Genomic DNA, 24,861 nt, shown 5'->3' on the forward strand with positions numbered 1-24,861 from the left:
ACCGACACCCCGCCGCGACGCGCCAACAACATGCTCACCCGGGTCAAGTCCGCCGTGGCCGGATTCATGGGTGGGATCATGGCCGGGGGCAGTTCCGGCTCCGGAGGGGGCAACCCCGGCTCCGAGCTGCCGCTGAAATTCCCATATATGAGACCCGAGTTCCTCGGCCTGTCCCCGGATGAGATTGAGTGCTCGGCGGACCACATAGCCCGGCCCATCCTGATCCTGAAGGAAACCAGGAGATTACCGTGGGCCACCGGATACGCTGAGTAAGTAACCCCGGCGGCAGCTGCTCTCAAAGCCGCTCCTGTTGTCTCTCAGGTGGCGTTTCATGTAAAGCATCATGTGGAGGGCCCAGGGAGCTCTGCAGGTTTATCTCAGAAATACACACAAACACAAGGTGTGACCTGGAGCCAGGCTGCTGCACCTGTTGTGACCTGCTCCGTGGTTCTGGATCCACGGGACCAGCCTCCACTAAGCTCTGCATCACATTACAATCGCATGAAAGGGATGATAGCATTCATCTAAAGGATCACAGCACTCAAGCTGGTGTTCACGTGCGAGAGGATGATGCACCTTTCACCAGCAGCAGCATCTGGGTTTTAAGTCTACAACTGTGTCAGGGTGTGATTGCATGTCACCAGCTTGTAGACCAGTCCAGTAAGATGCAGCCTCATGTTCTGCTGACTGGCTCTACATAGGTCGGCAGTGATCCATCTGTGCTGCTTATGTAATCACAACAGACTTTACGCAGCAGTTTTGCCATCGTAGATTCACTCCTCCACAAATCTGACGCTAATTCCACAAGTAGTAACTGTTATTGTTCATTTAAACGTCTGGTTGAGCTCAGGAGTCGTTGCTTTTTGTGATTTGATATGAATGGAAGTGATTGTGTTAAATCAGCAGATGACATAAAGTGGAGCAGGTGTTTTTGTAGTCCAACCCTGAAGTTAGAAAGTAACAACAAAAGTTGGTGTTGAACACCACTGTTCTCATGTTTGAAGCCTAAATCCAACCTCCAGAAGTAAGAAGCTAATGTTAGGCTATAAACCAACTACACCACGGTCACATGACGTCAACATCTCCACCACTAAGCTTCCATCTTGTCATTTCATTTAGCTCTGAGCTCTTCTACAAAAGCCTTTCTTCTTAGAAAGTTAGTGAGAGTTTGAAAGAGCGTGAGTAGAAACACAACAAGGCTGTAAAGGTGGACTGGTGAGTAGATGGGTTTTCATGTTAACGTCCCCGACAACCTCTGTAGTCTCATTTAGACACTCGTTAGCAACCGCCTTTTTTAAGACACGTAAAAGCTTCAAACATCAGGAGTGGGGGATTTACTGACCCATTTTATGTCGGAGAACAAAACCTGAAAATGTCTTGAGCTTGTGATAAAACCACACCTGCAGAATTACACCTCTAGTAGCAGTTGCATCATGCAGTGACATATTCTGTGAGGCAACTGGACATTTATTAACAGACTGTACCTGTGTTGACTTAATGATCAGCCTGTTTGCAGGATGTAGCCTGGGCTGCCTGACGTGACTCGCTCAAGTAATAATCATCTCACTGGGTGGAACCAACTGTTTAAATATAATAAATGCACAGGGTGCTGCCTTGTTAGTGCTGATAGAAGGCCAGCAGTAATGTAAGGACACGATATATGAAGTGGACCAATCATAAATGACTTCTGCTGCATTGTCTTCAACTCATTAACTCAAAAACTATATATGATAAATAGGCAAAAAGCTACACCGCAGCTTATCCCTCCCAGTTTCCACCCTTGGGTTAATGTGCCACAGAAGTCAATTCTTAGATAGTCGTCTCTCTCTCGGCCCTGATACTGTTATAATGTGCTGTGATGGGTAATTAGTAGTTATCATGGATGACACTGTAGGTCCTGATAGTCTCCCTGATAAAATTAAAGAACCACTGTCTGTTAATTGTTTCTTTACTACTTGAATATAAGATAATATATTTGTACCTTTTCAAGTTAAATGCTGCAGCATGCTGAGTTGTTACCCCATGATTACCGTACCATGGCAGACCAAAAATATGTGACAGCTCAGCACTGGGCTACGTTGCCTCTTTCCGCTCTTGATGCAATTTATTTAAAGACGTTTTTGCGGCTTCCCTTCAAGAACAGATTACATTTGACAGTTTTTTCTTCTGTAAAGTAAAGCTCTTTTTGCAGGAGAAACATTTATTTCCAGAAACTTTCCATAGGAAGTAAAGCTGAGGGATTGGAAATTAGAATTTATTTAGAAAGTAGAAATTAGCCTTGATTTATACAAACTCTATCGTATACAAACATAAACAGATGTAGGGCTGAACGATTTTGGGAAAATATCTAATTGCAATTTTTCTGACAGATATTGTGATTATATATACAGAATATATATAGCAGAAACACACTTCTCTGTTACCCATTTACTGTGACTATCCACACACAGTGATACTCAGAGCAGGAGTAGAGTGTCTCTTTGGGACCGGTGTGGTTAATGAGTTCAGTTCATATCAGCACTCATCTGTAATTAAAGCCTCCCGTGTTGTCATTACTGCAGCCGTTTTGGCTCTCACCTCTTCAACCTCACATGTGGTAGGAAATTCCAAGACAAATCAAAGTCATTTTATACAATCTTTTGTTGTAGTGATCCTAATTTACCATTCTCCAAGTCCCTCAGCAACCAGCCTGTCAGGCTTTGGATTGATGCACACTTTGATATTGAATAAGAGTGATAGTTGGTATATTCAGAGCTTGGAAAAAGGTGTTTTAGGTTTTAAAAAACAAAAACACGTTTGTCTGTTCATAATGTGCAAATATTGGCATTTCCAGCTAAGCTTGCACATTACTGTAACAGAGCGTTATTTCCATGGCAAACAAGCGTTTAACAGCACTTAACACATCCACTACTTTTATCCTCACAGTGTGGAAGCCCCTATACTTTTATATCAGGGTGTTGGTAACATTTCGTCTGCCAGTATCTGGCTAGCTAGCTACCAACCACTGATATCTGCCAGCAATAGTTGTTCAGTGGGCTAAATTAGTGGCTGCCAGCTAGAGAGAGGTGCTTTTGTCTGCCTCACATCTAAAATCAAAGACATGCACTATGTCTCATTTTGGATACATCTGGTGGTACACTTTCATGTAGTACACTGTGCAGCTTGTAGATAGGTTGGTGGTCCCTTCCCTTCTGCTACATAGCTAACATGGCAACCTTTTAGGACGAGAACTGTTCAGCATTTTACACCCAACTTTTTGACTATTACAAGTACACATCCGAGAAAAGAAATACATATTGAAGAGGACATCTAAACCAGTCTATTCTGGTTTTGTATTCAAACTCAGATTTTGCCTGTATTTTCTTATCTTGCATATTCAGGTGGTAGTGCAATCCTGACCAAAATCCTCAAGAAAAATTTTTGAAATACTGTTTCAGTATTTAACTTGGAGCCATTTCGCTGTTATTCTTGCTTCATGTTCCAACAGCGGCGAAGCTTTGAACCATTGTATTTCACCAAATAATTATTACATCCTTGGGGCCAATGTCTGGCCCAGAATCTGTTGCAGAGGGTAGAGAAATAAAGACGGCATTAGATGTCGGACAATGGAGGAGAAAATTAGGTTTTGTTCCTAATGGGAGGAAAGGTAATTGTTCTGAATGAAGCAAAAATTTGATTGGCAGGGAAATAAAATGACTATCATTCTTCCTGAAAATGGTGAAATGAGGACAAATGAGCGATCACAAGCACACAATAGCACCAGCTGCACCTTTCATGAAACGCAGTGGGATTCTTAAATTAAATACACTGTGGTTATGAAGGATTAGACAGGCTTCTGCTAATAGTTTCTACACTTGGGGTTCAAGAGTTCACATGTATTTTTATTTTACACGCTACAATCAGCAGGATGTGTTTGTACCACACATACACAGGTCACTGCATTACTGTGTTTGTTGACAATAGATTAGCAGAAGCAGACAAAGGCTTCCTGGACTTCTGTGTATCAACAAGCTCCAAAGTGGTCGATGCGTCATAGTGCTTTATAGCTGCAATAACTCAGAGGGCATTTTCTCCTGTAATTATGGCTGCAGTGGTAAGGCATTAGAAAGCAGAGCTGAGTAATCAGAGTGAAAACCAGCCCCCTGGACGTAATGGATTTTATGCTATGCATGCATGATGAATGATGCCTTATAACCAAAGTGGTGCCAGGTTTAGATCAGGAGCTCCCTCAATACCACAAACAAGACATGACAAACTAATTTAAACTCTCAAAATGTGCAGTTTGATCGGGAATAGAGTGCTGTGTCTTTAAGTAACCTTTTTTGTCACCATGACGACATAAATTGCGAAAAACTGCAAAAGAAGTTGTTGCAAAACTGATCAAACCCACCCTTCTTTGAAGCCACATTATTTTGTCATATTTTCCTGTAGGAACATGGTTGAAACTTTAAACAGATCATAGGACTTGAGACCTTTTGGGGTTAAATCTGCATTTTGATAACTATTGCAGTATTTATGAAATTAGAGTTTAAGTTTTGTGGTTTTTTTATCGTTTCAGATTTTATATAGGGTGTGTATTGCGTGGAATGTTCCAGCATTCTAACTGCCACCTGAAAAATTATCCCAAAAAATCTAATTCAAACCTCTTTTGATTCCAACAATTTCCAACTTACATGGACAGTTTATATATGAAGATGTAGAGAAATTTGTTCTCTCCCAACCAGTGTAATTCCCATTGTGACATGACTCATAATTTTTAAATTCATTGCCTCCAAGCACAGAGGGCGATGACCGACAGTCCCATACACTGCATTTTTAAACTGAGCTCTGAAGTTCATATTAAAAACAGAGAGGGTGGATGTTTTAAAACTGCAAAGATGCCTAACTGTAAACAGTACATACACATATATTTTACACACAAAGCTTTGCAGAGCATTTTTGTTGATAGGACTTGTACTTTTCGAGCTATGAAGGCATGTTTAATGGCAAGTTTTTGCCTATAAGCTGAGATGGAGAATGATTTGTCATTCAAAATTTCTCCAGAAATTTTCTAGTTTTTTAACAATTATTTAAAATGTTGTTTAAAAGGACTTTCCACAAGGCAAAGCAACTTCTTCCTGCAATAAATGTTTATTTTCATAATCAATTAGTGTCATTATTTTCTGTATTAATGGTTTGATTGATTTGGTCTGTAAAAGCTCCAGGGTACAGGCTTCAAACAGCTTGTTTTATCTAACCATTGGTCCTGAACCCAAATTTATTTAGGTCATTACATTTTTGGCAAATGATTTAAACACTTAATCAGTTGTCAGAATTGTTGTTGATTCATTTTCTATCGATCATCTCACCATTCCAGCTCTAATGATAACAAATCAATAGAGCAAATCAGGAGAAAACAAGCATACAATATGGTTTTCAAAGGCTCTAGGAGCCTCATACATGGGAAAAAATAACTGGAACTGGACTCTACAGTTTTTATTAATGTGGTCTTCTCCCATTAGGGACTACACATTGTGAGGCAGCACCTTCCCACCACTTCCCTCCTCTCTTTCTTGAAACCCAGATAGTGTCCAGACAGCTGCAATGGACAGCTACACAAAGCTTTCAATTGATTTTTTTCCTTGCGTCTCTAAAGATGTTTCATTTACATTCATTTGGCCATTGACAGATGCACAACATCTGTGAAATAAAGAGTGGGACATCCATTAACCAAACATTTGTGAAGCTTATGATGAATAAATAACAGCAAATAAAAAACACATAAATGCATATATTCTCTTCCATTATATCTTCATGTCTAAGGTTAACAAGCATTTGAAGCAAAGGAGCAGACAATGATGCTGCCTCACAGAACAGTCTGAGTCTATAAATAGACATGCCAATTTCTCAACTCACATACACAGACATTCACATTCACAACACCCTCCAGACACATCTGTCACACTCGCCAGTCTCATCGGAGCTGTCTCCACAATCTCACTTTCTTCAATATTTATTGAAAACCCTTTTACATTAGCTATTGTTCAGCAGGTTTAGCGACCTTTGAGATGGCCAGTAAAAGCTTAGCATTGCATAGTCTGTGTTTGCTTACTTTAACGCAGATAAGCTACATGTCTAATTTTTAATCTTGATTTTTTTTACTCACTTATCTTTGCAAGTGGAAACTGGATTACATTTTTTAAAATAAACAAAAGTCTGAAGTAATATAAATATCAATATATGCTACAGTTTAACAAAACTAAGTGTCGACAGCCATGCTAGCAGCTTTGTGAGGCTAGTTCTTTGAGCTAATTGCTAACATTAGCATGCTAACATTCTCACAATAACAATGTTAACATGAAGATATTTAGCAGGTTTAATATTTCCCATGTTTGTCATCTTGGTGTGGTAGCATGCTAAACACAAAGTATAGCAGAAAAGCTAATGTTATTATTTTTCCTGGTTTTTGGTCATAAATCAAAACTTTGACCCATACACCGACGTTATTAGCTGCTAGCATGGCTACAATGAAAGAATTTTATCTTTGGCTGTGTCAAGGCTGTGTGAACAGTGTCAAATTACAATTAACTATCTGTTGCATAAACAGTCTGGGTGGTGGACAATTTATTACTGTTCAAACTGTACAAACCAGAGTTATTGTGTGGTTGGCCTTGACTGTTAGCGGGTCACTGTATCATCTTTCTTTGTCGTCTGCCTGCTTAAATAAGGTACAAATAAAAGAGTAAGACTACACCTACACATGCAGCTTTGGGCATGTTTGTACAGTCTCACGCATAATCAAAAACCTCTAATGTCCAGACGCATCAGGACACTCCCAGCAGAGCAATACCACAACCGAGTGCTCCCGTTTGATTTTTATCAGGAACATGAAACATACAAAGCCAGCTGCTTCAATGGGTGAAAAGAGAGAAACCTCAGGCTGTGGCTCTAATTGTTGTGATCCTGCAGTGAGCCGTAATAACCATGAAAGACTTGCGATAAGAAACATCTGATGTCGGCTTTCATTCGTTTCAAGCGCTCGTCCCAGACCACAGCTGTCAGACTGGGGAATCATAGCAAGTGGTGCATCTGTTGCTCGTAGCAAAATTTTAGCTGCAAAAATGAATGCTAGAAGTATATTGCCAAGTATGATTTTTATATAACCATTAAAGCCTGAAATATGACTCAGTCTGTATATATATTTATACCATGCCCACTGTCCTTTCCCTCTTCTCACAGGGTGATTAATGCTGGTAAGAGCGCACTAAATGAGGACCAGGCCTGCTGCGAGGTGGTGGTGGCAAGAAGGAGGCCAATGAGCTACTGCCCTCCCTCCACGCCCAGCAAGACCCCCACCGCCAAGAGACGCAACTCTCTGCCCAACGGAGAGGGCCTGGGGCTGCGCATGGAGCACAGCAAACTGGGAGAGGTAAATAAAAACCTAAAAACAAATAAAAATTAAGTAGAATTTATTACTGTATGTACAATCACAGGCAGATGGAACAGTTAGCTAACAACTGGTGTTCACAATCACATAAAAAGCCCCTAAAAACGTGGAAAATTATTATTGAAAAGTTATTTCTCTTTAACATTAAATGTTAATTTCTAAACATGTGACAATTTAAAGTAAGGGACTAGTTTGACATTTCTTTTTAGCTTTTTTGCCGAGAATTAGACGAGAAGATTGATACCAAACTCATGTCTGTCTGCTAAATATGAAGCTACAGCTAGAAGACAGCCTAGCTTAGCTTAGCTTAGCATAACAACTGGAAACAGCTACCCTGGCTCTGTCCAGGGGTAACAACACCATTATATCTTGTTTATTTAGTCCACATAAAAGTAAGTGAGCAAAAACAAGAGCTTGGGGGTTTTAAACTGGTTATGTGTCAGACTTTGTACAGATTAAACAAATGAGAGATAATGTGTTAATTAGCAAGTTTTAGTGGTGCTTTTCTTTGGACGGGGCCAAGCTAGCTGTTTTCCCCCCTGTTTCCAGTCTTAGCTAAGCTAAACGCCTGCTACCTGTAGCTTCATACTTAGCATTGACATCAATCTCATGTCTGTCTGTCTGTAGGAGACAGTTAGCTTAGCTTAGCTGGACTGGAAACCGGGGAATTAGCTAGCCACTCTGTCCAGAGGTAACTAACCACCATTATTGCTCATTTGTTTAATCTGTACAAAAAAGTGAGTAAAAACAGGAGCTCTGAGGAATTTAAGATGTGTCAGCTGTTTCCTATTATCTTCTGTCATCTTTTATGAGAACCACTCACTTCGAGGAAGCAGTTGCGACACAGACAGAGGTTGTTCCCAGCAGCTCTCAGCTGAAATTTCAGCAGAAAAACAGGGCTTTACTTGACTGTGTGTTGAAGTTGAGGTAATGTTAAGCAGATTATGTGACTTTTGACAAAGGCATGAGAAGTTGCCTTGTGCTGTTCCCCACTACGGAAATAAACAAAGTGATAAGGTTTGACCTTTTCAGTTCCAACGCACTGCTGGACAGAATGAGTCATAATGTTGTCTCCCGGGTCACTCCGCACAAATGACTCACCCGTACTACTAGGTCAACTGTCAGCATTAGTCATTTTGATGATTTCTGCAGATTTATGACAGATTACTTGGATAATATGTAGTATTTTGACCACTAGCCAGTAGATGTGATACTGTTTTGACTCACTAATTTAATATCCTGTTTTCACTGAACTGCAGTACATTCATATCTCATTGTAATGTGACATATTATCCGGGAGTGGTTCAAATGTAGACACATATTTCTGGAAAGGCAACACGTGTCATCATATCATCATAATATGATATATTCATTCATTCAGTGGACAACGATTCAATGTTTGCCAATACGATTTTTAATTGATTCAATACAATATCATCTGCTGAATTAACACAGTAATTTCCATTCAGATCAAATCATAAAAAGCAACTAAAATACCATTTGACATTTTTGTCCCTGAGCTCAACCAGACATTTAAATGAAAAACAGTCTTGTCTTTTTATAAAAACAGACTTCCTCTTCACTCTAAACTGCCACATTCTGATATATTGAGCTTTAAGTGTTTCACATTTTATAAAAGAAAAATGAAAGAACATTAAATTCCTACTTGCAGACATTAAAGCACAATATTGTGTAAAACTTACTCCTGTTAAGAATCACAAACAAAATATTTTTAGAACTTAGTAATAATAACGAAGGTAGTACAACATTGTTCCTCATCACATTATCACTTGCACCTTGTTTGGAGGTGTGAGGTGGAGAAAGGTGTGCCGGCAAACTTCAAAATAAAGGCACATCTTATAAATGATTATATTGTGATGTATGATGTTTCATTTTGGATCGACGCTGTGGGATGGTTAATCATTGAATTGATGTATAACAGTGTGTCTTTACACCCCTGATAAATATATATTCTGCATGTTGTATCTGCAGGACAGTGAGGGACTGGTATTCCACTACTGGGCCTTGTTTGATGGTCATGCTGGTTCAGGTGCGGCGGTTGTCGCCTCCCGCCTGCTGCAGCACCACATCGCCTGCCAGCTCCAAGCCGTCATCGAGATCTTGCGCAACCTGGCCTCCCCGCCTCCCACCGTGCTGGGGGAAGAGCCCGATAACAACAACCCCTACCTCCAGGGAAACACCCCGGGCCCTCACCGCGCCCTGACCCGGGCTGCTTCGCTGCGCGGGGCCGCAGGTGCGCCCGGCTCCCCCTGCAGCACCCCGCCACCGCCTCGCTTCTTCATGGAGAAAAAGATTCAGCACGAGAGCCTCGTGATAGGAGCCATAGAGAACGCCTTCAAAGAGATGGTGAGACTCTGTCATGCTCCATTACTCAACATTTTGGATTTTGGCTGATGCTCTGATGTAGAAAAATGTCATCATCATTTTGTAGGGATCAGTTGTCCGACCTCAAAGTTACAGACAACCCATCATCAGCATTTTTACCACCTTATGTCCTCTAAGTTCCACACTATAAAAGTTATTTAAGCTGGTATGACACTTTTAAATGTCAAAGCAGGAGACGCACAATCTGATTAATAACAGTAATGATGGCTGCGTTACAAGTTTCAGGGTCTCATACTGTTCACACCGACTCCCTGAAATGACTTGTTAATGTTATTATAATAATACGGACAAATCCAAATATCTGCCATGAATATTTGCCTTATTTTGTAAACACAACAATGCCTGAAGCCAACAGCTGTCAATGCTAACGTTAGTTATGTAGCAGTAGCAAAAATGTACATGTACACCTTTTAAAGCAAAAATTCAATAAAATCAGTGGCTCCAGTTTCTCAAATGTGAATATTTGACTTTCACAGTAGTCAATTGAATATATTTGGGTTTGATTAGACCCAAATAATATGTCTCCTTGGTCTTTTGGGAGCAGCTTTCTGACATTTTGTTTTCATAATTATCATTTTATTTGTAAAACAATCATTAGGTGCAGCCCTACATAAACTGCTCTTGGCAAATTGTATGACTTTCACCAACTTTGGTTTCAAGGTGAGACATAAAAGACATAAAAACAAGGCAAAGTTTAGGATTAAAAAATAACCTGGGGTGATTAAGTGTGGCGAGTAGCACTTGAGATGCCCTTTGTGGTTGACTGGCATTAATCTGAGATACATCTTGGTCTGTTTCACCTATAATTAAATGAAGCAGACCATTACACAGCTATTATAATGTCACTGGAATAAATGTCCTCACAGCTGTTGAATTGAAAGATGTGGACTCATCTCATTTGAATAATGAGCATCACAAGCAGATATGGAGCCAACATATGCCTAGAAATACAGATAAACAGAAGCTGAATTCCTCATTGTGTTTGCACACCACAGACATTCACCGACACACACACTTCACAGAGATGCACACAGACCTTTAGCAACCTTCAGCATCTCTGTTCACAGTTTATTTAGACAAATTGGCATCTGGCGTCAGAGAGCTGGGTTATGAAATGATGGCTGCTGGCTAAATGCCACTCAGCCGTGCTCAACTGTCGCTCTAGTTGAAATAAAAGGCAGAGACTCACTTAATACGTCACTAAATAATTTGCTTTTGAATTAAAGGAATCTTGAATCTTATGAAATGTGTCCAAAAATGAGTCATTAATGCTGTATTGCAGCTTTTAAACTGCTTTGAGAAGAGATAAATATGCAGGATTGCCACTAGATGGCAACAGAAAGCAGTACACACTGTTCCAGCTGTACTCTGAAACCCAGACTGAAAGCTCTGTTAAGATCAACCCCCCGCCACCCTTTCCTTTCTGTGAAAAGAAACACTCTTACACATGATTTGACATCCTTTGTTGAGGACGATCACTGCGTCAGTTAAAGCCGTGGCCTCTGCAGAAAAAAAAAAGAGTCCACCTGCAGGAGAAAGCTATTCATCAGAGAGCTCCGTCTGCAGCGTTTCTGCACAGACCTGCAAAAAAATGGAAAAATTCATGCAGTTATGTCCCGGTTGTATTAAAGTAAGGGACAGAAATAGTATAAAAAGAGACAAAAACGAACATATATTATGAAACGAACAGGAAAATAACTGCAGTCTGAGTAGTACTGTATACAGCCAGTACAGGGCTCCTTGAACCTGATGATGCAAAAGTCGAGATAGAAACCGTCTCACATATCGCCCTCTGCATTATTCATGCACAAGTTGCTGTTTGCTGACACACGGTCAACAAGAGGTTCGAGTCAAACAGATCGATAGTCGACGGCTATGCCCACACATCATCTGTCTCTCTGAAAAGCTGATGAAATTTTGTAAGTCGTGTCTCGTTATTGAATCAAACAAAAAAGACCTGTAACTGTATGTACTCATACTATGGATTTTGACTTGAATGACATTTTGTTTTGTATTTTCTACTGTCTCTCCCAGGACGCCCAGATCGAGAGGGAGAAGCAAGTTTATAACATCACAGGAGGATGCACGGCTCTCACTGTGCTTTACCTGCTGGGGAAACTATACGTTGGGAATGCAGGTGACAGCAGGTGTGTGTACTTCTGCTTGTAAATGAAAGAGTGTGTGAAGGACACAGGGTTAATTACACTGCAGCAGACCCCCAGGGATCCCAGATATATACAATGTAAATGACAGAGACAGCAGGTGAATTTAAGGTTATGTTTCTTCAGTACAGCTTTTTGTGTTTGTCTGCAGGGCCATCATCATAAGGAACAATGAGATCGTTCCCATGTCGACAGAGTTCACGCCAGAATCAGAGCGACAGCGACTCCAGTTCCTGGTAAGAAAGACACACCTGTATGTCTCCAGGCGTCTCCTGTTCAAATAATGCTGCTGCACAGAGTCTTTAGTTTCACATGTAATCTGAATCTTGACAAACACTTTAGTCACACAAAGACACGTTAGCCTACCTGAAATGACCCAAGACCTCGGTCACCTGAACCGAACGCATTAATTCTGTGTATTGTTGCCCTTCACGCAACAAGCAACACAATCAGCAGGGCATTTAAAGTCCATCAGAGCCGAGCAGCAGGGGGAAATCAGCCAGTGTGAGGACACCCAACAAGCTCGTCTGCTGAGAATAGATGGCCATGATTGACCTGTTTATAGTCAGTGGCAGGAAACAGTGAACCAGACCTCTGCAGTTACATTTCATGAATAAATGAAACCATTTCTTCTGCATTTGGAGGCATTTTACCTTTTTTTTATGTGCATTTCCTCACATTGCACTGGGTAAGATCAGAGAGAGAATGCAGCTAAGGGCATTTAATCAACTGTACATAAGTACAAATCTTAGGTACTTTTACTTTACTTGATGTGCTCCTTTTCCTTTAAATGTTTTTTTGAGGTTTTGAACTACTAGTTGGACAAAACCAATGGTTCTGGGTAACTGTGATGGGAACTTCTCACTATTTAGAATTTTTACAAACCAAAAAATCGCCTGATTAATCAAGAAAGTAGTTTGAAAAATTATTAAAACATAATAAATGACAGTTTAATAACAGTCACAGGAGATTTTTTTTTACATTACAAATAATTTTCCTTGTAATATTTCAAGTACATTTTCCTGATTGTGCGTCAGTGTTGGTGCAGAGATAAACAACTGTAAAATGTCTGACTAAGTACATTTTAGTCATAGGAATTCACTACATACACAGTACTCCTGAGTGAATCAGAATTTTTAATCACATCTTGTCAACCTTAAAATTCCAGTGTGAGTCGAACTCGAGAGTAAAGCGAAAATGGGCAAAAAAACCCAAAGTGATGGAAAATGACTTCCATTTTATCTGCAAATCTGCCTCACATTTATCTGCTTGATTGACTCAGAGACCATCGCTGTCTGTCCTCCCAGGGTTTCATGCAGCCTCACCTGTTAGGAAATGAGTTCACACACCTGGAATTTCCCCGGAGAGTCCAGAGGAAGGAGGTGGGCAAGAGGATGCTCTACCGAGACTTCACCATGAATGGGTGGTAAGTCCCTTCAGTCTCCCCGTGCTGCTTTAATTTTCTCTCTTTTACTCACTATTTCTCACTGAGCAGACAAAACACTTAAAGATGGCAGACTCCTGCATCCCCCAGAATGTCTGCTGTTACCCGATCATACCTGTCAAATTATGATATGAAATGAAAACTGATGATTTCCTAGGATTGCAAACCCCTGCCTCCAAACCCCAACCCAGCTGCATCCACCTTAAATGAAACAATAATCTGAAAAAGATGTCATCCAACCCTCTCTTGCACTTTTTCCTTCATTTACTGCTGCTTAAACACAGTGAGAGCTGAGGAGACTGGCACAGAGCTAATGAGGGAGCAGCCTAACCTGATGCCGATATAATGATACAGCAGAGATGAGTCCTGTATGTGCAGCGTTATGTGGGTTAGCCAGGCACCATGCTGTTTGACTGTGGCTGCAGTGGAAGCCAGTAATGAGATGTGCTTTTACTGACACTCTCACTCACTGACACACACAGGCACACACTGTACTGTGTGTATTGTAGTGTGTGATGTATATTTCACAATAAGGCCGCCCCCTCAGGAGCCAGCCAGGATGTGCCGCTGTATGGGCTACTGTTGTGTTTCTCTTAGCATCGATGCAAGGAAGTAGTCCTTTTTGTATTTTGTATGTACCAACAGGACATGATCTGATTCAAACATTTTACCACATGTGCAGATACGATACTCAAGTTGTGCTGTGTATCAATATTTTGGGGCTATTTGGAGACATCAGAAATAAGCTGTAAACACACATTTGCTAGCTCACCTTTTAAGATAGCAAACTTATATGCATACAGCTGCTAATTTACACAGACACAAAGCAGCATTAGCATTCTAAAAGTCCAATATTCACTCTTTCTTTGGTTCAGTTCTTCTTCTTCTCTCTTGCTGTACACTAATTCTTGAAGAGAGGCTAGTAGCTAAATGCCCCATTGTGTTCACCGACTAGCCGCTAACTTGGGGTTGGGGTTAGGGTTAGCTGTAAACACATGCTTGCTAGCTAACAAATAATGCTTTACACAGACACAAAACAGCATTAGCATTCATTTTGAGTTGTGTTTCTGTTCACCTGACAAATAAAAGTCCATTATTCACTCTGCTTTTAGCTTGTTTTTTGCTCTACACTAATTCTTATGGGAAATATCTGTTTTTTTAGCGGCTATATGCTCTGCCGCGTTCACCAGCTAGCCACTAACTTTTTCTGTCTGCTTTTTGGTGCGGGTCAGGTAGTATACGGGTATATGGGTTTATCAGAGCTAAAGTGTTGTTTGGGCTGCAAACAGATGCCTGCTACATCTAGAAACAATTCTGATTAGCTTGAGAGTAAGTTTTGAGCCGTAAAACCAAAACAATGAGCCTGAAGACACTAAAACGGGCCTTAGAGCTAAAGCTAAGAAGCACTGCATTATTCATATGGAGCTCCTCATTACTCATCAGAATTCATTGGCGCCTAAAGGTAATGCCTGCAAATTGCATGTTTTGTCGAGCCACGAGTTCAAAACACAAACACTAACTTTACATTTGAGAAGCCGGAAACAGCAGATGTCTGTTATTTATGGCATTTTAAAAGTGAGTACCTTCTCTCACCTTTCAGATTAAACAGCGAGAAGATAAATTAATGCAGTGTGACTCACTGTTGTCTCTCTTTCTGTGAGGTGTAAAGTTTGACGGGCGGGGATGGGAGGGTGGCTGATGGGTGAAAAAGCTGCATCTCTGCCTCTCAAAAGGCACAAAGGCAAAAAAACAGAAAGATAGAGAGTGTTAGGCTTGGGTCGTGAAGAGTACACATCTCAGTTTTGAGACAAACAAATGGACAGCGAGAGACGCAGACAGACAGACTGAGCAAACCCTGGTCAGATATGAAGCTGTTTGAAGTTGTTGATATTCTCCACTGACTGGTGACGCCAAGTCTAATCTAGCTAGTTTAAGCACATCAGGCGTCAGCCATGGAGTCTTTCAGTTCTGACATCAAAGCTCCATTTCTAAGTGTGTTTTCAGATCTTCTGCTTCCATTTGTGCACTTCTGAACTTATTTTTTGTTGTTTTGCTTGTGTATTGTAAGACCCCCCCGTCCCCCGTCCCCTCGTGTTCTCTCACTAAATTTTTCAGCAGCAAAACACTTGTTATTGCACTCCAGAGAAACACTCACTCACTGAGACGCGGGCTAAATCAAAGTGTTGAAACCTACAGGAAGAATGGCAGTCGCTTTGTTTCCCACTTATAAGTATATTAATAAACCTCCTCCATTATTATTTATTCAAGAGAAAGCAGTGTGGAGTTTGAGAGATCCGGGCTTTTACCAGACAGGGAGGGTCTTACAAAGAGATTGCTATCAAGTTGCATTTTGGGAATTGTATTGTCTGAGTTTAGTCCCATATGAGGGACTAAAAGTGAGGCTATTCCAGCCTGCACCAAATTTGACAGCTCCAGTTTTATAAATGTTCAATACGAAACTGCTTATCTCAAAGCAGCATATTTGATTTTTTTGGGCACAAGCTGTAATCACACTAATATATTGTCCTTTTATAAAGTTGTCCTGACAAAAAAGTTAGCTAACATTCACTTATTTACACCTAAAGCAGATGTGAAACAACACTGCCATTCATTTGGTCAAGTTAGTCTAATGTTCTCTCCATTTTTGGTCTCCACCAACAAAATAGCTGCCATCCCTGTCAGGCAGGGATCATCAGTTTCACAATATCACAAGAACACAAGTGTCTCAATACCGTCATGGACTGGACGATAACAAACGATAGGTCTTCTTGGCAAAACTGTAGTTTTGTTACAGTGGCAGTTACCTGTGGTTGTGTTACATCTGGTAATTACATCCAATTATCGGCCCAAATTCCCCCTCCCGAACAAAGTCTCCTGATCAAAGTCAGCAAAGGCCAGATTATCTGATGGTTCTAAAGACTGAGGAGAGCCAAGCACGCACTCTATGGATTGTCACGTGGAACAGTCAGGAAGTAAGCTGACTGAAGACGGAAGCACAACAAAGAAGAGACATTGTTGTCCGCCATGTTTATTTACTTCATCTTGAGATTTCAAGATTCTGGTTGTTGGTGGACAGAATCTGTTAGTGTGTGGTGTGGCTGTGTTGGTCAAAACTGTGAAATCTGTCATTATTTGTCGTCACATGTGTGGTCTCTCATGTTTTCTAAATCGGTGAAGATTTTAAAAATCTTTTAGTGTGTGCTTGGCTTAATAATGCACCTGGGGGAGGTGCTGACTGTTTCTCAGAGACAATGTGTTACAGGAAAAGCAAGTTTCCATTTGGTTTTCTCACTCTTTTTTCTTTTTCAAAGTTTGCGTACATTATTTGTGTGTCTAAGTCATCCTTTCCTTCCCTTAAACACAGGGCCTACAAGACCATTGAGGATGAAGATCTCAAGTTTCCACTCATATACGGTGAAGGGAAGAAGGTAAGTGTGTGTGTCCACTCCCAAGCCCTGTGCATCTACTCTGGTAATTCAGAAGAAAGAGAAGAAAAAGTAAATCACTCAGTCTAACATTGTCAGTCTGATACACACACACACTCACTACATGCCTGCCAGCCACCCGGAGAGTGGGCGAGCACTTGGTCTCTGATGTGCAAGTAACACGCAGTGCATGTGTGTGTATCAGTGTGCACCCTCACTAGAAAAGAGAAGAGACGGTCCATCTGTTTCACTCCAGTAGCTACTTCTAATACACACGTACACACAGACACACACGGGCGTTCAGACAGACACACACCACTCGGGAGAAGACAGTCATCTCTCTGAGAAGTGAAGTTAATCCCCACTGGGACGGCAGGGGAGAGATGAGAAGAGGAGACTGAAACTGAAAACACTCCGCCAAAATAAATTGCACAGAACGCTTCAAGTTCCCAGTCCGTCGTGTCAGCTTGTTTCATATTTTCAATCAGTGCGGTTTGATGCAAAGAGAGACGTAACAAGTCTTCATCTGTCGACCACACAAGCGCCAGTGTTTTAAATTCAGAGAACAGACAGTTTTCACACAGGGATGAAAGAGTGGGAGAATATTGAAAAAGATTTTTTATAATTAAACGAACAGAAAAATAACACTGTTGAGTTTCAGTGCTCTTAGGACACTTTCCAATTCTTTTAACAGTGTCGATTTTAGCCGCTGTGCTCTGTGGCCTCCCTTTATGAAAGGAGGGATAGAAACATGCTGTTCTATGAGAGATCGGCCTGTTCGAGATGCTGCTGGTAGATATATGATGAGCATCAATGCAAAACAGCAGTTGTACATGGAAACTCTCAGTCATATTCTGATGGACTGATACCAAAACCTGACATTCACTGCTGATGTGTTCAGCAGATGTTAGATTTTCCCTCTGTCAGACTGCACCAGCAACATCCCAACTCGACTTCTAGGCGTCTATATTTATGCTGCGCTCCATTTACATGGTCGGAACTGGGAGTGATGTCACCTACAAGTTGATCGCATTCCAATTGAGAAGTCGGAAAACATTCACAGAGCCTTTATATGTGCACTCCACCTTAACACCTCACTTGTTAACGTTAGATTTTAATGCAAACTCTTCAGAGCATTTGTAAAATTAGCGGAGTGCTCACTACTATTGACGTGAGTAGCAGCCATTTTGAATTCTTATGTTGGGGTTGGTGTGGTTTCTCCAAATTTCTGAGTCTGAAGTCCGACTTCAGGGGGCGTTCCAGTTGAAACTTCCGACTACAAACTCGAAAACTCCGACTTCCGAGTACAACTGGAACGCACGGTTACCTTTGTATCCACCAAATTTTAAACTAGTAGACTAGAATTAGTTATACATGCTGACAGAGACCATGTTTATATCCTTATATTCATTAACAGCCAACCTACAAATAATGCTTTGCACAAATAAAAACAAGGTGGAAACAGAGAGTAAACTGTCGTTGTCTTTGTTTTTGCAGGCTCGAGTGTTGGCCACCATCGGTGTGACCCGTGGGCTCGGTGACCATGACCTCAAAGTTCACGACTCCAACATCTACATCAAGCCCTTCCTCTCCTGTTGCCCTGAGGTAAGTCTGCTGACTCACATTCAGTCACTGAAGACAAAAAAGCAAACAAAGGCTTTTAACCTTTTTAACACATTTAAATTTCACCTTTTCACATGTTGGCTGTTTGAGGATTATTTAAAGTTACAGTTGGAATTTTGCTTTTTCGTATTGAAAGTTAGAAGAGAACTGTAATACTCCTTTACACTTTTATATTTGCCATGGAGGGGCCAAACTTTGCACATTTTATTATCTTTTATCCTCCTTTCTTTTTGTGTGTGTGTGTGTTATTTAAGGTCCAGTGCCCTCCAACTAAAAGTGACACTGTACTCATGAGCATCTTGTTTTATTAATGTCTTGTTATCCCACTGGTTCATAGATTTTGCATGGTACAGAGTTCAAACGATCTGCTTCCAGTCCCTGTAACATAATGATCGTGTCCTGTCTGTGCAGTCAAGAACACATGGACTAATACAGCACATATCAGCTTACGTCTGCGGTCGGCCTGTGCTTCATTTTGTCGTGCTAGGCTTTCCGAACACAAGGAATTGTGGGCAAGCGTGTCAGCATCTATCTCCTTAAACCCAGTAAGCCTCAGACTGGGTTGCTTCCTGTAGCTGGTATAGTTATTACAAAATGCGATGTTGCAGATGTTTCCTTTCTTCTTTCCTCCATCTCTCGTCAGTGTTTCTCACCAGCCCCGACTCCTTACCTCATTTTGACTCATGGCTCCTGTCACATGACTTAGCCCCGAATCTACCCCTGTCACATCTGCACTAGAAGCAGCATTTTGCTGCCTCACTGTCTGAACAAGGTCCTCTGCCGCAGGAGAACTTGAGCTCACCTGTCTGACTGTCTGGCACTGGTTTCAAAGCGCTTTCATCTCCTGATGTAGTTGGTCTTACAGAGTTTTGCATTTTTTCCTCCCAGAGCTCTCTGCTTGATCTTTAATTCATTAATACCCGGGTTCATACCAGGTTCACATGGAGGACTTAACTCCTCTCAGCACTTTATGTCTCTGTGTGTCTCTTTCTCTCACAAACACAACTCTCACTTCTCACCTCAAGTCTCTCAAGTGTTTTCTTGAAAATGCTTTCAGTGAATGAAAACTGCATTGAATTCATTAAGGTGTGGAAAGGCTAAGTTGTGGCTGAAGGCCTTTTCACATACACCGTGACGCGAATATAGCAGCCGGTTGTGGACATGACGACAGATGACATTCCCATCAGTCTCAGCTGTATGTTGTGGTCAGGTGCTAATTAACAAATGCTAGCATTCTAATGCACTAAATTAAGCATGTTAGCATGATCATTATCACTTCATCATGCCTCAAAGTAAAATCAGTCACAACTAGGAGGTAAATTAAGTGATAAAAAATGTACCAAATTAAATTCTGTTGCTGCTTTATTTTTGAAGATCGGAAGCATCAAAATGTTAATTGTTAATAAGGGGTGTTTTAAATTAAAGCCTTAATGTTTTGTGGTTTGGCTTTCAGGTGAAGGTGTACAACCTGACGCAGTACGAGCACGGAGCTGACGATGTTCTGGTGATGGGAACAGATGGGCTCTGGGACGTTCTCTCCAACCAAGAAGTAGCTGAAGCCGTCACTACTTTTCTAGCCAACTGTGATCCTGACGACCTGCACAGGTGGGATGCTTGATTTCTTTTTTGGTTTCTCCAATTACGGGTTTGTTATTTAGATTCTGTCTGGGCCATGTGTCCATTTCTATTTCTGCGTTATGAGGCCTAAATCTGAATGTTGTAACTGTGACACTGTGCTGCATAATTTATTTAATGGGCACAGTTTCTCTTACAAGGACACTTACCACTTGCTCTCAGCATCATGGTGCTTTTTAACTAAAAATTTTGGCACAAGTGTCAAGTATTCTCTCATTATTTTAAGCCTGCAGACGGCAACTTTAAGGCAAAATACTAAAATTACATCAGACAATATCAAGGGCTTTATACACTGTGAATTGAAGGCTTTGTTATTGTCGTCTAGGTACACAATGGCAGCACAAGACCTGGTGATGCGAGCCCGTGGCGTGCTGAGGGACCGAGGCTGGAGGATCACCAACGAGCGCCTGGGCTCCGGAGACGACATCTCGGTCTTCATCATACCACTGATGTACGGCAATCGTCAGCCCTGAGGAGTCTGACAAAAGGTGCTGCTGTTCAAGGACCCGTAGACTTTTAACACACAAAAGGACAGAGTTAGTCCTGAACTCCAGAATCCCCCTTTCAGTTTCATCAGTGCAGTTTGCACTTTTATTTTCTTCCTTACGCTGAAGTCAACATGGGACATGTTGATTTGTTGGTGCTTCATTTCTCTATAGGAGTTCAGGATTGGTAAACCTCTTAGACACATGGTAATTGAATTTAATTTTCCTCACAAATCAAAGATAATTTGGCCTGTTACAACTGATCAAGAAATGAAGCGAGTGCAGCTCCATAGGATGGTGAACTGTTCCTGAACTCCTGCAGAGATGTGAAAGCTAAAATAGTCAAACACTTTGACAGAAGTGAAAAACGGACCTCCTCCTTTCTTTCCTTCTCCTTACCTCTCTTGTAATGCTGTACAGTACTTGGCTTCCCCTTTTTCTACCCTTTCTTTTAGTCCCCTCCTCTCTTTCCTTATACAGTCAAACTTGTTTATTTAAAAAAAAGAAAATACCTCCCTCATCTCCTGACCATGGATGGATGGACAGAGCTGACAGGTCAGCTGCGTTTTCAGTTTTGCCACAGTGTGGCTTTGAAGGATTGTTTTTTGTTTTTTTGCTGAAGAACTGCAGCCAGTTTGCTGAACAGATTACAGAGCTGACAATGTGGACGCAGAAGAAAAAAGACTTGAAGTTATCCACCACGTAGCAAGATGGATGAGGAACTGTTTTAATGTTGGGATATAAAAACTCAAAGGAGGATCTGAGCCTGTTTGAAGGGGCACAGTTTGACATGGTTTAAGAACAAAGTTTAATATGAAAAACACCGAAAGAAAAAGTCCGCTGTTAAGTCATTTAATCTTATTCAGTATCTTGAGTTTGGTTGCACTTAGTTGGTGATTAGCAGCATAGTTATGTTGCTTTAATTAGTCTCGATGTCTCATGAGCTGGCATTTGTTACTAAAAGATTTAACTGGTTAAGCATTTTTTGAAAATACACCTACTCACTTTTTTGCCAAGAGTTAGATGAGAAGATTGATACCACTGTCATATCTGTACGTTAAAGGAGGCTACAGCCAGGCGACTGTTAGCTAACTGTAGCTTAGCAGAAACACTAAGCTAGCTAGTTTTATTAACCTTTGGACAGATTTTTAAAAATTAAGATGTTATAGCTGCACTTAAGTTTCTTTAAATTTAAGTCATCTACTAAACTTTAAAGAGGTAGGCATATATACTGTATATCTATATATATAGATATATAGATATATTTACCTTTGAACAGAGCCAGGCTAGGTATTTTCCCCTGCTAATGGTATTTATGCTAACCTAAGCTAATGGTCTCTGTGCTTTGCTTCAAATTTAATGCACAGATAGGAGATGGTGTTACTCTCATCTAAATCTCTGCAAATAAGCAAATTTATTTCTAAATTGAACACTGGGTAACACAAAATTTGTGGAATTTAAAATGATCAAGAAAAACAACACTAGCTAAATTTCCTAAAAAGTAAAAAATAGATTCTTAAGTAGATGAAATGACTTGTACATCAGTGTAGTTGCACTTTAGGCTGACCCATATTACTCACTGTGGGGCCATGATACATGTAATGATGACAAGACAAATATTCCCTGCAGCAGGGAGGATTAAATAAAAATCATTAAATACAATCAAAGTCAAGCTAATCAAAAGTTCCACAGAGGGGAAAAAACAAAAGCTTCCTTTTGCTTTAACATGTTTTGCATGTTTCATGAGCTTTTAGATGCTTGAAACAGATCACATTTGTCTTTGGAGGAACAGGTTTGGTGATGAAGATGTACTGTGCTTGGATGTAGTTTTTTACTGTCAGTGCATGCAGTGACATATTGTAGGCCTGGGAATATGAGTGACGGTGCAATGGTTTACACTGCTGTTTGTTTTATGTGGACTGAATTTACATTCCTGATGTATCAAAGATTTAGCGATAATGTTATTTGTTTGTAAATGTGCAGTAACCATGCATATATTTATTCGGTTGTTTTTCCTTTAGAATTATTAGCATTCCAAACATTTAGCATAAGAGTTAATGGATGTGATTCATTGTAAAGGAAGGGTTTGAAATGAAGCAAAAACCTCATGGCCAGACACGAAACCAAATGTTTTTTTGCACTTTTTTTCATCTTGTTGACTGGACTTTAAGAAAGAAAAGCGACTGTCAAGAGTTTAGTTTGTCTTGTAACTGTCGTGGCCTCCGAAACTGATGTGATAATATGAGCGTTCACCCTTTTCCTCCATTATTATTTTGTATTCACTGCACAGGCAGCCACATTGGGTTAAGATGCAGGATATGAAAAAGTAGTCTGGGAGAAGGAGAAACTTACACTTCAGAGAATCAATGAGAAATTTGATTGTAAGTTGAGAAAAAAAGAGATTGACAGGATGAAATTAAAACAAACAGCATGTTTTAAAGAAACGATTTAGTCCTTGACTGAAGAAATAAACAGTGATAGATTTAGATTTAATATTTTCCCCTGTAATGGATGTGAAGAGTTTTTGAGTAGCACTGGTTTACTTTAGGTTTGAGTGTAAAGTGGGAATATATCTCCTTACTTTATGAAACAGATGATTGACTGAATCCAAAGAAGATCATTTGGAAATTGTGCAGTGCCAGGATGAGGAAGCCATTGTTGAAGGAGTTGTCTGACATTTTGGGAAAACACATTTACTTATGAAAAGATTGATACCACTCTCAGGAAATGTGAAGCTACAGCTAGCAGCAATTAATTAGCTTAGCCTAGCTTAGTATAGCGACTGGAGAAAGGGTGAAACAGTTTGCCTGACAAAATTAGCAAGCACCAATACAATGGACAAATTAACACATTAGATTTTACTTGTTTGGTCTGTACAAAAAATGAAGTGTAAATGATTGTTTTTAGATCTCAGTCAGTTAGTTTCAGAGGTGCTGTTTGGTGGATGTCATTAGTTTTGGACAGAGCCAAGCTAGCTTTTCCCTTGTTTCTAGTCTTAATGCTGAGCTAAGCTGCTGGCATTAGCTTAATATTTGGTGCCAGTTCTCTCATCCACAATGCAGTTAAATGTTTTTCTCAAAATATCAAACTATTCTTTTAAGTCTTTCGATATGTGCCATTGTGTTGCATGGGCTATTTATCATCTTAGCTTGGACTTTTTTGCCATCGACAATTATTATCTACATTCCTCTTACAAGCAGCAGTCATTTACATTTACCTGAAGTTCATATGGTGCACTTTTTCCTCTTGTACATTCCATGAAAGAAATATTTAATTTGAAAATTATGTATTGTAATATATGTCATTGTTATGTGCTGTTGTAGCTGCTGAGTTACATCTGTTCTTCCATCATATAAGCTATTTGACTTTTTTTTTCAAACTTGTTCTCTATTTAATAAGTTATTGAATTTTTATTTTAGATTTACTTTTTGAAATCAAAACTGTCCTGCCGCCATCTAAGCTTTGTCTTAACATGTGCCCCAGTTCAAAACTGCAAATTCAAACAACTTCAAATGACTTCTTCCAACATAGACCAAGTGTTTTGAACTGTGAGCTTGTAAAGACAAAGTTTGAATGAGGCACCAGAATATCTGTGTTGAATGTTCATCCTTAGACCTGTCATTAAGCCTTTTCTATTAGATGAATGTCAAAGAATTAATATATATTTTATTTTTCTCATCCTACTGTGCCACCCAACTGCTGCACATCAACTCAGGTTCAACTATCATGTAGTTAAACTGGACAAGCTGTTAAAGAGTGGTTGTCTAAGGATAGAGGAGTCCTTCATGATGGTTTATCAAGTTCCACTACATTTGGAAATTAATGTGAGTGGATTGGTGAGTAAAAGAAGCTCGTAGACTTGAAAGTTTGCTTTGTCCCTTCAGCCTGACTGTATGTTTCCCTTACTGAAGTTGCTATATTGTTTAAGTAGTCACTGCTGTTGTTTTTTTCTACCTTTGACTATAGGGCTCATTAAGGGAAAATGAGAAGAACTTGGAGGTTTTTTCTGTAGCAAAGAGGAAGTTTGAGCCCATTTGGGAACCATTTTTAAGTGACCATTGTGCTACCCTCAACCTCTGTTTGTGAATGTGAAATGTACATTTTGTATAAGAGAAAATTAACTTATGAAGTCAAAAAGAAATATTTTTAATGTTTCTTTGTGCAACTTTGACTTTGGGGAGGAGGGAAGCAATGTTTACCTTTAGTGTTTACCTTTTCCAGAAATGAAAAAAGGACAATAAATGTTAAAGATCAA

At 40.2% G+C, this 24,861-nt stretch overlaps 1 protein-coding gene across 1 annotated transcript; it reads left to right on the top strand.

The window, feature by feature from the left end:
- Window positions 1-30: 30 nt before the first annotated feature.
- On the top strand, window positions 31-24,861 carry LOC108899858 (protein phosphatase 1H). Its single transcript, XM_018700551.2, has 10 exons — window positions 31-269; window positions 7,219-7,408; window positions 9,419-9,793; window positions 11,867-11,979; window positions 12,146-12,230; window positions 13,302-13,420; window positions 16,803-16,866; window positions 18,361-18,468; window positions 19,940-20,091; window positions 20,447-24,861. Exons 1-10 carry the CDS (start codon window positions 31-33, stop codon window positions 20,592-20,594), a joined length of 1,593 nt encoding a protein of 530 aa, XP_018556067.1. The 3' UTR covers window positions 20,595-24,861.

The sequence above is a fragment of the Lates calcarifer genome, linkage group LG18 (genome assembly GCF_001640805.2).
Source record: "Lates calcarifer isolate ASB-BC8 linkage group LG18, TLL_Latcal_v3, whole genome shotgun sequence".
NCBI lineage: Eukaryota > Metazoa > Chordata > Actinopteri > Centropomidae > Lates > Lates calcarifer.

Excerpts from the sequence above, each read along its gene's own strand:
- LOC108899858 (XM_018700551.2), top strand. The coding sequence starts at position 31 with ATGCTCACCCGGGTCAAGTCCGCCGTGGCCGGATTCATGGGTGGGATC. Across the intron at positions 270-7,218 it reads TGGGCCACCGGATACGCTGA|GGTGATTAATGCTGGTAAGA; the intron begins GTAAGTAACCCC and ends CTCTTCTCACAG. Across the intron at positions 7,409-9,418 it reads AGCACAGCAAACTGGGAGAG|GACAGTGAGGGACTGGTATT; the intron begins GTAAATAAAAAC and ends TTGTATCTGCAG.